The sequence below is a fragment of the Littorina saxatilis genome, linkage group LG8, assembly GCF_037325665.1.
Source record: "Littorina saxatilis isolate snail1 linkage group LG8, US_GU_Lsax_2.0, whole genome shotgun sequence".
NCBI lineage: Eukaryota > Metazoa > Mollusca > Gastropoda > Littorinimorpha > Littorinidae > Littorina > Littorina saxatilis.
In genome coordinates this window covers 13,430,810-13,441,882 of record NC_090252.1, presented here as the reverse complement: position 1 = coordinate 13,441,882, position 11,073 = coordinate 13,430,810, and the positions used below count along the sequence as shown (strand labels likewise).

Below are 11,073 nucleotides of genomic sequence, written 5' to 3'. Positions count from 1 at the left end.
TGGGTCTTTACTGGTTGGGTCTTTACTGGTTGGGTCTTTACTGGTTGGGTCTTCACTGGTTGGGTCTTCACTGGTTGTGTCTTTACTGTCTGGGTCTTTACTGGTTGGGTCTTTACTGGTTGTGTCTTTACTGGTTGGGTCTTTACTGGTTGGGTCTTCACTGGTTGGGTCTTTACTGGTTGGGTCTTTACTGGTTGGGTCTTTACTGTCTGGGTCTTTACTGGTTGGGTATTTACTGGTTGTGTCTTTACTGGTTGGGTCTTTACTGGTTGGGTCTTTACTGGTTGGGTCTTTACTGGTTGTGTCTTTACTGGTTGTGTCTTTACTGGTTGTGTCTTTACTGGTTGTGTCTTTACTGGTTGTGTCTTTACTGGTTGGGTCTTTACTGGTTGGGTCTTTACTGGTTAGGTCTTTACTGGTTGGGTCTTTACTGGTTGGGTCTTTACTGGTTGGGTCTTTACTGGTTGTGTCTTTACTGGTTGTGTCTTTACTGGTGTCTTTACTGGTTGGGTCTTTATTGGTTGGGTCTTTACTGGTTGTGTCTTTACTGGTTGGGTCTTTACTGGTTGTGTCTTTACTGGTTGTGTCTTTACTGGTTGGGTCTTTACTGGTTGTGTCTTTACTGTCTGGGTCTTTACTGGTTGGGTCTTTACTGGTTGGGTCTTTACTGGTTGGGTCTTCACTGGTTGTGTCTTTACTGTCTGGTCTTTACTGGTTGGGTCTTTACTGGTTGGGTCTTTACTGGTTGGGTCTTCACTGGTTGGGTCTTCACTGGTTGTGTCTGTAATGATTGTGTCTGTAATGGTTGTGTCTTTACTGGTTGTGTCTTTACTGGTTGTGTCTTTACTGGTTGTGTCTTTACTGGTTGTGTCTTTACTGGTTGTGTCTTTACTGGTTGTGTCTTTACTGGTTGTGTCTTTACTGGTTGTGTCTTTACTGGTTGTGTCTTTATTAGTTGTGTCTTTACTGGTTGCGTCTTTATTAGTTGTGTCTTTACTGGTTGTGTCTTTACTGGTTGTGTCTTTACTGGTTGTGTCTTTACTGGTTGTGTCTTTACTGGTTGTGTCTTTACTGGTTGTGTCTTTACTGGTTGTGTCTTTATTAGTTGTGTCTTTACTGGTTGTGTCTTTACTGGTTGTGTCTTTACTGGTTGTGTCTTTACTGGTTGTGTCTTTACTGGTTGTGTCTTTACTGGTTGTGTCTTTAATAGTTGTGTCTTTACTGGTTGTGTCTTTACTGGTTGTGTCTTTACTGGTTGGGTCTTTACTGGTTGTGTCTTTATTGGTTGTGTCTTTACTGGTTGTGTCTTTACTGGTTGTGTTTTTACTGGTTGTGTCTTTACTGGTTGTGTCTTTATTGGTTGGGTCTTTACTGGTTGGGTCTTTACTGGTTGTGTCTTTACTTGTTATGTCTTTACTGGTTGTGTCTTTACTGGTTGTGTCTTTACTGGTTGGTACTTTACTGGTTGGATCTTTACTGGTTGGGTATTTACTTGTTGTGTCTTTACTGGTTGTGTCTTTACTGGTTGGGTTTTTACTGGTTGGGACTGTACTGGTTGGATCTTTACTGGTTGGGTATTTACTTGGTGTGTCTTTACTGGTTGTGTCTTTACTGGTTGGGACTGTACTGGTTGGTTCTTTACTGGTTGGGTATTTACTTGTTGTGTCTTTACTGGTTGTGTCTTTACTGGTTGGGTTTTTACTGGTTGGGACTTTACTGGTTGTGTCTTTACTGGTTGGGTATTTAATTGTTGTGTCTTTACTGGTTGTGTCTTTACTGGTTGGGTTTTTACTGGTTGGGACTGTACTGGTTGGATCTTTACTGGTTGGGTATTTACTTGGTGTGTCTTTACTGGTTGTGTCTTTACTGGTTGGGACTGTACTGGTTGGTTCTTTACTGGTTGGGTAGTTACTTGGTGTGTCTTTACTGGTTGTGTCTTTACTGGTTGGGCCATTGCTGGTTGGGCCTTTACTGGTTGGTGGTTGTGTCTTTACTGGTTGTGTCTTTACTTTTTTCATTTTTTCATTTTCATTTTCATTACTTTATTGTCCCATCGCTGGGAAATTCGGGTCGCTTCCTCCCAGTGGAAAGCTAGCAGCAACGGAGTCGCGCTACCCAGGTGTCTGCGTGTTTTGGTGTATTCAGCCACCTGCACTTATGGCAGAATGACCAAGGTCTTTTACGTGCCATTGTGATGACACGGGGGTGGGACATGACTTCCGTCTCTGGGTCTGCACATAAAGTTGACCCGTGTCCGGCCCGGCCCGAATTCGAACCTGCGACCTTCCGATCACAAATCCAGTGCTCTACCAACTGAGCTACTTGTTGGTGGTTGTGTCTTTACTGGTTGTGTCTTTACTGGTTGGGTCTTTACTGGTTGTGTCTTTACTGGTTGTGTCTTTACTGGTTGTGTCTTTACTGGTTGTGTCTTTACTGGTTGTGTCTTTACTGCCTGGGTCTTTACTGGTTGTGTCTTTACTGGTTGTGTCTTTACTGGTTGTCTTTACTGGTTGTGTCTTTACTGGTTGGGTCTTTACTGGTTGGGTCTTTACTGGTTGTGTCTTTACTGGTTGTGTCTTTACTGGTTGTGTCTCTACTGGTTGTGTCTTCACTGGTTGTGTCTTTACTGGTTGTGTCTTTACTGGTTGTGTCTTTACTGGTTGTGTATTTACTGGTTGTGTCTTTACTGGTTGGGTCTTTACTGGTTGTGTCTTTACTGGTTGTGTATTTACTGGTTGTGTCTCTACTGGTTGGGTCTTTACTGGTTGGGTCTTTACTGGTTGGGTCTTTACTGGTTGTGTCTTTACTGGTTGGGTCTTTACTGGTTGGGTCTTTATTGGTTGGGTCTTTACTGGTTGTGTCTTTACTGGTTGGGTCTTTACTGGTTGTGTCTTTACTGGTTGTGTCTTTACTGGTTGGGTCTTTACTGGTTGTGTCTTTACTGTCTGGGTTTTTACTGGTTTGGTCTTTACTGGTTGGGTCTTTACTGGTTGGGTCTTCACTGGTTGTGTCTTTACTGTCTGGGTCTTTACTGGTTGGGTCTTTACTGGTTGGGTCTTTACTGGTTGGGTCTTCACTGGTTGGGTCTTCACTGGTTGTGTCTTTACTGTCTGGGTCTTTACTGATTGGGTCTTTACTGGTTGGGTCTTTACTGGTTGGGTCTTTACTGGTTGGGTCTTCACTGGTTGGGTCTTTACTGGTTGGGTCTTTACTGGTTGGGTCTTTACTGTCTGGGTATTTACTGGTTGGGTATTTACTGGTTGTGTCTTTACTGGTTGGGTCTTTACTGGTTGTGTCTTTACTGGTTGGGTCTTTACTGGTTGTGTCTTTACTGGTTGTGTCTTTACTGGTTGTGTCTTTACTGGTTGTGTCTTTACTGGTTGTGTCTTTACTGGTTGGGTCTTTACTGGTTGGGTCTTTACTGGTTAGGTCTTTACTGGTTGGGTCTTTACTGGTTGGGTCTTTACTGGTTGGGTCTTTACTGGTTGTGTCTTTACTGGTTGTGTCTTTACTGGTGTCTTTACTGGTTGGGTCTTTATTGGTTGGGTCTTTACTGGTTGTGTCTTTACTGGTTGGGTCTTTACTGGTTGTGTCTTTACTGGTTGTGTCTTTACTGGTTGGGTCTTTACTGGTTGTGTCTTTACTGTCTGGGTCTTTACTGGTTGGGTCTTTACTGGTTGGGTCTTTACTGGTTGGGTCTTCACTGGTTGTGTCTTTACTGTCTGGTCTTTACTGGTTGGGTCTTTACTGGTTGGGTCTTTACTGGTTGGGTCTTCACTGGTTGGGTCTTCACTGGTTGTGTCTTTACTGTCTGGTCTTTACTGGTTGGGTCTTTACTGGTTGGGTCTTTACTGGTTGTGTCTTTACTGGTTGTGTCTTTACTGGTGTCTTTACTGGTTGGGTCTTTATTGGTTGGGTCTTTACTGGTTGTGTCTTTACTGGTTGGGTCTTTACTGGTGTCTTTACTGGTTGGGTTTTTACTGGTTGGGTCTTTACTGGTTGGGTCTTTACTGGTTGGGTCTTCACTGGTTGTGTCTTTACTGTCTGGGTCTTTACTGGTTGGGTCTTTACTGGTTGGGTCTTTACTGGTTGGGTCTTCACTGGTTGTGTCTTTACTGTCTGGTCTTTACTGGTTGGGTCTTTACTGGTTGGGTCTTTACTGGTTGGGTCTTCACTGGTTGGGTCTTCACTGGTTGTGTCTTTACTGTCTGGGTCTTTACTGGTTGGGTCTTTACTGGTTGGGTCTTTACTGGTTGGGTCTTCACTGGTTGGGTCTTTACTTGTTGGGTCTTTACTGGTTGGGTCTTTACTGTCTGGGTCTTTACTGGTTGGGTCTTTACTGGTTGTGTCTTTACTGGTTGGGTCTTCACTGGTTGGGTCTTTATTGGTTGTGTCTTTACTGGTTGTGTCTTTACTGGTTGTGTCTTTACTGGTTGTGTCTTTACTGGTAGTTGTATCGAACGGGTTGCGTGTTGTGCGTCCGTATGGTGTGCGTGTTGTTCTGGGTGTGTGGCGTGGTCACGGTGTGCGTGTTGTTCTGGGTGTGTGGCGTGGTCACGGTGTCTGCAGATGTTTCTTTAGCTACACTACACTTTTCTTCCTGCTATAGTTATTTGTTTCAATGTGTTCTTAAGAAATAAATGAATGGTGCATGGTTGCTACGTGTGGCGGCTAAGTGCCGTTGCTAAGGGTGCGTCATTTTTGGTTGACATGGGTTGCTAGGTGTGCCAGTCTTGGCGATCCACCACAGAAACACTTAGAACGTATAACAGTGGGCGTACACACATACGTACAATGATGACGAGCAATTTACAAACAAACGTGCGGTTGAACCGCGGACACGCTCTTTGCTCACAGTACCGACATCACACCGGTTTAGACCAGAGAGAAAATAACATTTCACATGCAAAACCTTTAGACAAGAAAGAATCTTGAAGCATACCACACACAATTCAGGAAAATAATTTAAGAATTTACTTTAAGAATAATCACAACATAATCAATCAATCAATCAATGAGGCTTATATCGCGCATATTCCGTGGGTACAGTTCTAGGCGCTCTGCAGTGATGCCGTGGGAGATGACATTTTATACGGCCAGTAGATTGCAGCCATTTCGGCGCATATTTACCTTTCGCGGCCTATTATTCCAAGTCACACGGGTATAGGTAGACAATTATTAACTGTGCCTAAGCAATTTTGCCAGGAAAGACCCTTTTGTCAATCGTGGGATCTTTAACGTGCACACCCAATGTAGTGTATACGGGGGGGGGGGGGGGGGGGGATGGGGGGTGTTTCGGACTACATGTACGTCTTATTTCCCTATCCTATTAGAATTAAAGTCGTCCTACCTTGGCTATTCGCTGTCCGGCCACTAGGCGGGCGTCTTTCTTATTCAGTGGTTAGGGCAGAGAGCAAAGAGAGCAAATATTTTAATTTTAATCGTATATAATATGTTTATGTCTGTCCGTATTCTTCCGTTTCATTGGCTATTCTGCGTTCCGTGACCCTCGGGTGCCAGCCTATCTCTTATTAAACAGGTTCTCCTTTGCTCCCCCCCCTCCCTCTGCACACACATCATCAATTATCCGAGACAGTGAGAAACAACGGGGGTGACTTGTAAACTGGACTCATCAGCTAGGCTTATAGTGATAGAATGTGCTTGTGTGATTGGTGTGTTAGTGTGTGCTTAGTGTGTGCTTAGTGTGCTTAGTGTGTGTGCTTAGTGTGCGTAGTGTGCTTAGTGCTTAGTGTGTGTGCTTAGTGTGCTTAGTGTGCTTAGTGTGCTTTGTATGTGTGCTTAGTGTGCTTAGTGTGCTTAGTGTGTGTGTGTGCTTAGTGCGCTTAGTGTTATTAGTGGGTGTGCTTAGTGCGTGTGCTTAGTGCGTGTGCTTAGTGTGTATGTGTGTGTGTGTGTGTGTGTGTGTGTGTGTGTGTGTGTGTGTGTGTGTGTGTGTGTGTGTGTGTGTGTGTGTGTATGTATGTGTGTGTGTGTGTGTGTGTGTGTGTGCGCGTGTGTGTGTGTGTGTGTGTGTGTGTGTGCGTGTGCGTGCGTGCGTGTGTGTGTGTGTATGTGTGTGTGTGTGTGTGTGCGTGTGTGTGTGTGTGCGTGTGTGTGTGTGCGTGCGTGTGTGTTTGCTTAAAGTGTGTGTGTGTGTGTGTGTGTGGGTGTGTGTGTGTGTGTGTGTTTGTGTGTGTGTGTGTGTGTGTGTGTGTGTGTGTGTGTGAGTGTGTGTGTGTGTGTGTGTGACAATATTTATTTTCTTAAATCATAGCATGCAAACTGGTTTTAATGGGAGGCAATACGTTTGTTGCAATTCCAAAGGCGATACACAGCGGTTGTTTCCCTTGTCATATTATTGATTTTTTCTATCACCGGGGAAAAGAAGAAAAAGAATACACCCGTACCTCATAGAACGTGTTACATTCCTGGGAATTAAGCTCTTTATTACAAAATAGGCTTATGCCGTTATCAATTTAACATGTATTGTGTGTCCAATTTTAAGGTAATTGACGTATTTACTGCTCCACAGAATGCCGTTTTCATTGTCTAATGTGTGTGAGTGTGTGTGTGTGTGTGTGTGTGTGTGTGTGTGTGTGTGTGTGTGTGTGTGTGTGTGTGTGTGTGTGTGTGCGTGTGTGTGTGTGTGCGTGTGTGTGTGTGTGTGTGCGTGTGTATGCGTGTGTGTGTGTGTGTGTGTGTGTGTGTGTGTGTGTGTGTGTGTGTGTGTGTGTGTGTGTGTGTGCGTGTGCCTGCGTATGTGTGTGCGTATATGTGTGTGTGTGTGTGTGTGTGTGTGTGTGTGTGTGTGTGTGTGTGTGTGTGTGTGTGTGTGTGTGTGTTTGTGTTCGCTTTATACTATTAGATTCACACACGCCTTTTGTGGCACAAGCTACACACATCACAATCGGTGTATAAGCATACCCGAATATGTTTTAAGGGCACCTGCACACACGAAGCAGAAGCAAGTCTATAACTTGAAGCGTCGCTTTGTTGTGATACCCACTTTGCGTTACACCAAGGCCCGTGTCGTGGTATGGCTGTCCTGTTAGCGAACCTAAGACACTAGTGACCTGGTTAAAATTTCACCAACATGAAAAATAAACGTGTTTTTGAACAGAGTGGCATGTTATGTTTTATGATCAATTATAATGTTATGTTTTGGTAGCTTGTTCTGATGTTATGTTATTTTGTGTAATACCATGTGACGATATGTAATTTTAGGGCATGTTATTGCGTGTTGTGTTAAATATGTAGTTTGTTTTGTTGTTGTTGATGGTATCATTAACTGTGTCATCATGATATGTTGTGCTATGTTATGAAATTATGCCATGCCATGTTTGTTTTGGAACCATGTTTGTTACACTGCGTTCAAAAGGCTCAAATCTTTTTATTGAGTCACTTGAGAAAAAGTGACTCTATGTAATCGGTCAGTGTTAGTCTGTCCGGCCGGCCGTCCGTAGACACCACCTTAACGTTGGACTTTTCTCGGAAACTATCAAAGCGATCGGGCTCATATTTTGTTTAGTCGTGACCTCCAATGACCTCTACACTTTAACGATGGTTTCGTTGACCTTTGACCTTTTTCAAGGTCACAGGTCAGCGTCAAAGGAAAAATTAGACATTTTATATCTTTGACAAAGTTCATCGGATGTGATTGAAACTTTGTAGGATTATTCTTTACATCAAAGTATTTACATCTGTAGCCTTTTACGAACGTTATCAGAAAAACAAGGGAGATAACTAGCCTTTTCTGTTCGGCAACACACAACTTAACGTTGGGCTTTTCTCGGAAACTATAAAAGTGACCGGGCTCAAATTTTATGTGAACGTGACTCCCAGTGACCTCTACACTTTGACGTCTGCTTTGGTGACCTTTGACCTTTTTCAAGGTCACAGGTATGTCTTGAAGGAAAAAAAATTGAAATATCATATCTCTGAAACTATTCATCGGATTTGATTCAAACTTTATAGGATTATTCTTTACATCAAATTATTTACATCTGTAGCTTTTTACAAACGTTATCGGAAACACAGGGGAGATAACTAGCCTTTCCTGTTCGTCAACACACAACCTAACGTTGGGCTTTTCTCGTAAACTATAAAAGTGACACAGCTCTAAGAGTAACACATGTTAGTGTGTCTACTGTTAATATGATTGTTTCGAAAAAAAATTAATGATGCTAGTTTATGTGAATTAAGTTATTGATGGGGTTTGTTTATGTGAGATTAATGAGAGTATTTTTAATGCCAAGGTAAATATTTTGTTGCTCGATCCATGCAATCTCATTCTTCAGGTATGCATTGTGTTGTGAATAGCAATTTCTTCCTGTCCATCTGATGCCTCATATAATATTCAGAACTGCGAAAGTGACTCGATCGAGCGTTTGCTCTTCTTGTTTAACACTGATAGCAAGCGCGAATATATATGTAGGACTGGTGACGCTCAAACATTGATCTATTTGAATTGTTTTCGACGTTACAAGAGATGTCGATAATGTCAGAACCGTGTGAATGTGCCAACGGGTTCAATTCTTTTGACATACCAAAGTCAATGAGGACACCTGTTCAGACTAACAATGGCGTTTTCCTCTTGATAAGGAAACACACTCAATGCATTAGGAATAATGCACGTCTATTTAGGCATCTCCAGTAATGATCCTTGTCAAGTATGGTATCAAAGTGTGCGAACAGCATTGCGTTAAACCTGATCTGCGACGTCGTGTGAACTGGAGCAGTATATTAAAATGGTGACCATTTTGAAACTGGACAGACGTTTACTTGGGACAATGTCACAATTATATTGCTCTGCAAAGACACATACCATTAATCAACACCCTGACTGCTTGCCGTGGTGGGGAAGACAACGTTGACACATTGATTGGTTTTGTTAAAAGCCACTAGTAGTATTTACACAACAAGACTAACAAACAAAACACACACACACACACACACACACACACACACACACACACACACACACACACACACACGCACATGTACACATACACACATACACACACACACACACATACACACATACACACATACATACACACACACATACACACACACATGCACATAACACTTTATTATCACACAAAAACACACCCGCAAAAACCTCTTTGGGCTCAGCTCCCGGCCTGTTAACAGTTGGTATGTGTCCAAGTGGTGAGATGGTATCATTCTATGTTCAAGCCAGGACATATATGAGATGGTGAGCCGAACCGTATCCCCCAGAAGGAGTGTGTTTCACTAAGAACCGTCAATCAAAGCCAGAATACAGGTTAGGCCGGATTGTAACCTGGTGACTAGTACCGTAAGTGTTGCGACATAGCCCGGTCACGCTCGCACGCTCTTTTCCTCTCCTTCGCTGTGAATTGACTGTCCCCGCATGTGTTTTCAACCGATTGACAATTGTCTTTTCTTCTGCAGGACATGTATCCAATGTGCGGTGTATTGAAGGATGTTCCTTGATTTGGGCTGAGCAAAACTAGCAAGGCTCTTGATACATGCCTCAAGTGGTCCCCATGCAAAAGGTAAGTGATACATATATATAAATATATACTACAGCGGGACAGATACTAAACTTAGAAAACGTAGGCAAATCGTGCATATATCGTACTGGTTTCAGCAAAACAGTTAAGTCAAAGTGTGAGACGGCTGGATTGAGAAGTCTGCGTGAACCTTTCACAGTATCCATCATTGTATTTCTTGAGAAGACATGGGAACAGGCATAGCGGTACAATGGCAGATAGGCAGGCGGGCAGGCAGGTAGACCGACATACATACATACACACATGCATACATACATACATACATACATACATACATGCATACATACATACATACATACATGCATGCATGCATGCAGACAGACAGACAGACAGACAGACAGACAGACAGACAGCCATTCATGCAGAGAGACAGACAGACAGACACACAGTCAACACGGACAGACAAAGACACACATGTTGAAACAAAATTAGGAGTGCAAACAGAAACTCGATATATTTTCTGTGCAATACTGACTCATAGTTGTGATGTATCTCTATTTTTGCAGGTTGCCATGGTCGTCAAAATCGTGATAAGCCTCTGTATTCTCTTGAATCTGCTGGAACTGCAAACAGCTTTGGCAGAAAATGAAGGTGTGTGTGCGCGCGCGCGCGCGTGTGTGTGTGTGTGTGTGTGTGGGTGTGTGTGTGTGTGTGTGTGTGTGTGTGTGTGTGTGTGTGCGTGCGTGCATGTGTGTTTGTGTGTGCATGTGTGTTTGTGTGTGTGTGTGTGTGTGTGTGTGTGTGTGTGTGTGTGTGTGTGTGTGTGTTCGCTTTATCATATCGAGTTCATATGCATACTACTTCTATAAAGTAGCACATTATGGAGCTCCTACAACCAATATGCCAAAATCGTTTTTACCATTGTTTGAATGTGTGCATATGATTTGAACTGGCGTGGCTCCACGCAAATGTGGATTGTTGTTCTTCGTTATAAGAGAGGTATGTCGGGCTTAGATGGTTGAATTCCATTCCACTATTCAACGGTAAACGCACAATACAGTATCAGTGGTAACACGCTCGGACCGTATTTTTCATTGCTGAAACAGAACAGGGATTTCTGCGTAAAACTGGATTGACATGTTATTTAAGTGTTGTCTTTGTTTCCAGCAACAGTCACAACATGCAGCTCTGTACCAATCGTGGAAGGCATGACAGGACGCATAGCCTTCAACCTTACGAATCAGATGAATGCAACAAGAGATGTGTTTGTCATCAACATAAAACGAGAGGAGGGGCACGGTAAATAGCATTAGATTCAAACCCTTTGTTCCAGGGCTGACTTAATAATAACAAGGCGATGTCACACAGGTCACATCATTGCAGATAATTGCGAACTCTGCTAATGGGCTCTTTCCATTAAGCAATCAACGCAGTCGATGCACCATTCAATACGTCATTTGATCATTTGTCTAATCAATCAAAGCAATATTAAGTCAATCAACACAGTCCATACACCATTTGCCATATCAATAAAGGCATTATTATGTCAATCAATGCATTCAAACCGAAAACAGAT

At 42.9% G+C, this 11,073-nt stretch overlaps 1 protein-coding gene across 3 annotated transcripts in view; it reads left to right on the top strand.

The window, feature by feature from the left end:
• Window positions 1-9,342: 9,342 nt before the first annotated feature.
• The window catches only part of LOC138972832 (uncharacterized), a 4,883-nt gene continuing 3,152 nt past the window's right edge, over window positions 9,343-11,073 (top strand). Inside the window, exons 1-3 of one of the 3 annotated variants that reach the window (XM_070345499.1) lie at window positions 9,343-9,539; window positions 10,064-10,148; window positions 10,671-10,796. In XM_070345499.1, coding sequence (XP_070201600.1) covers window positions 9,513-9,539; window positions 10,064-10,148; window positions 10,671-10,796 — 238 coding nt within the window. In that variant the 5' untranslated portion in view covers window positions 9,343-9,512. Of the gene's footprint in view, window positions 9,540-9,642; window positions 9,775-10,063; window positions 10,149-10,664; window positions 10,797-11,073 lie in introns of those variants that run through there. The other 2 variants (XM_070345497.1, XM_070345498.1) reach the window with 2 other exon arrangements.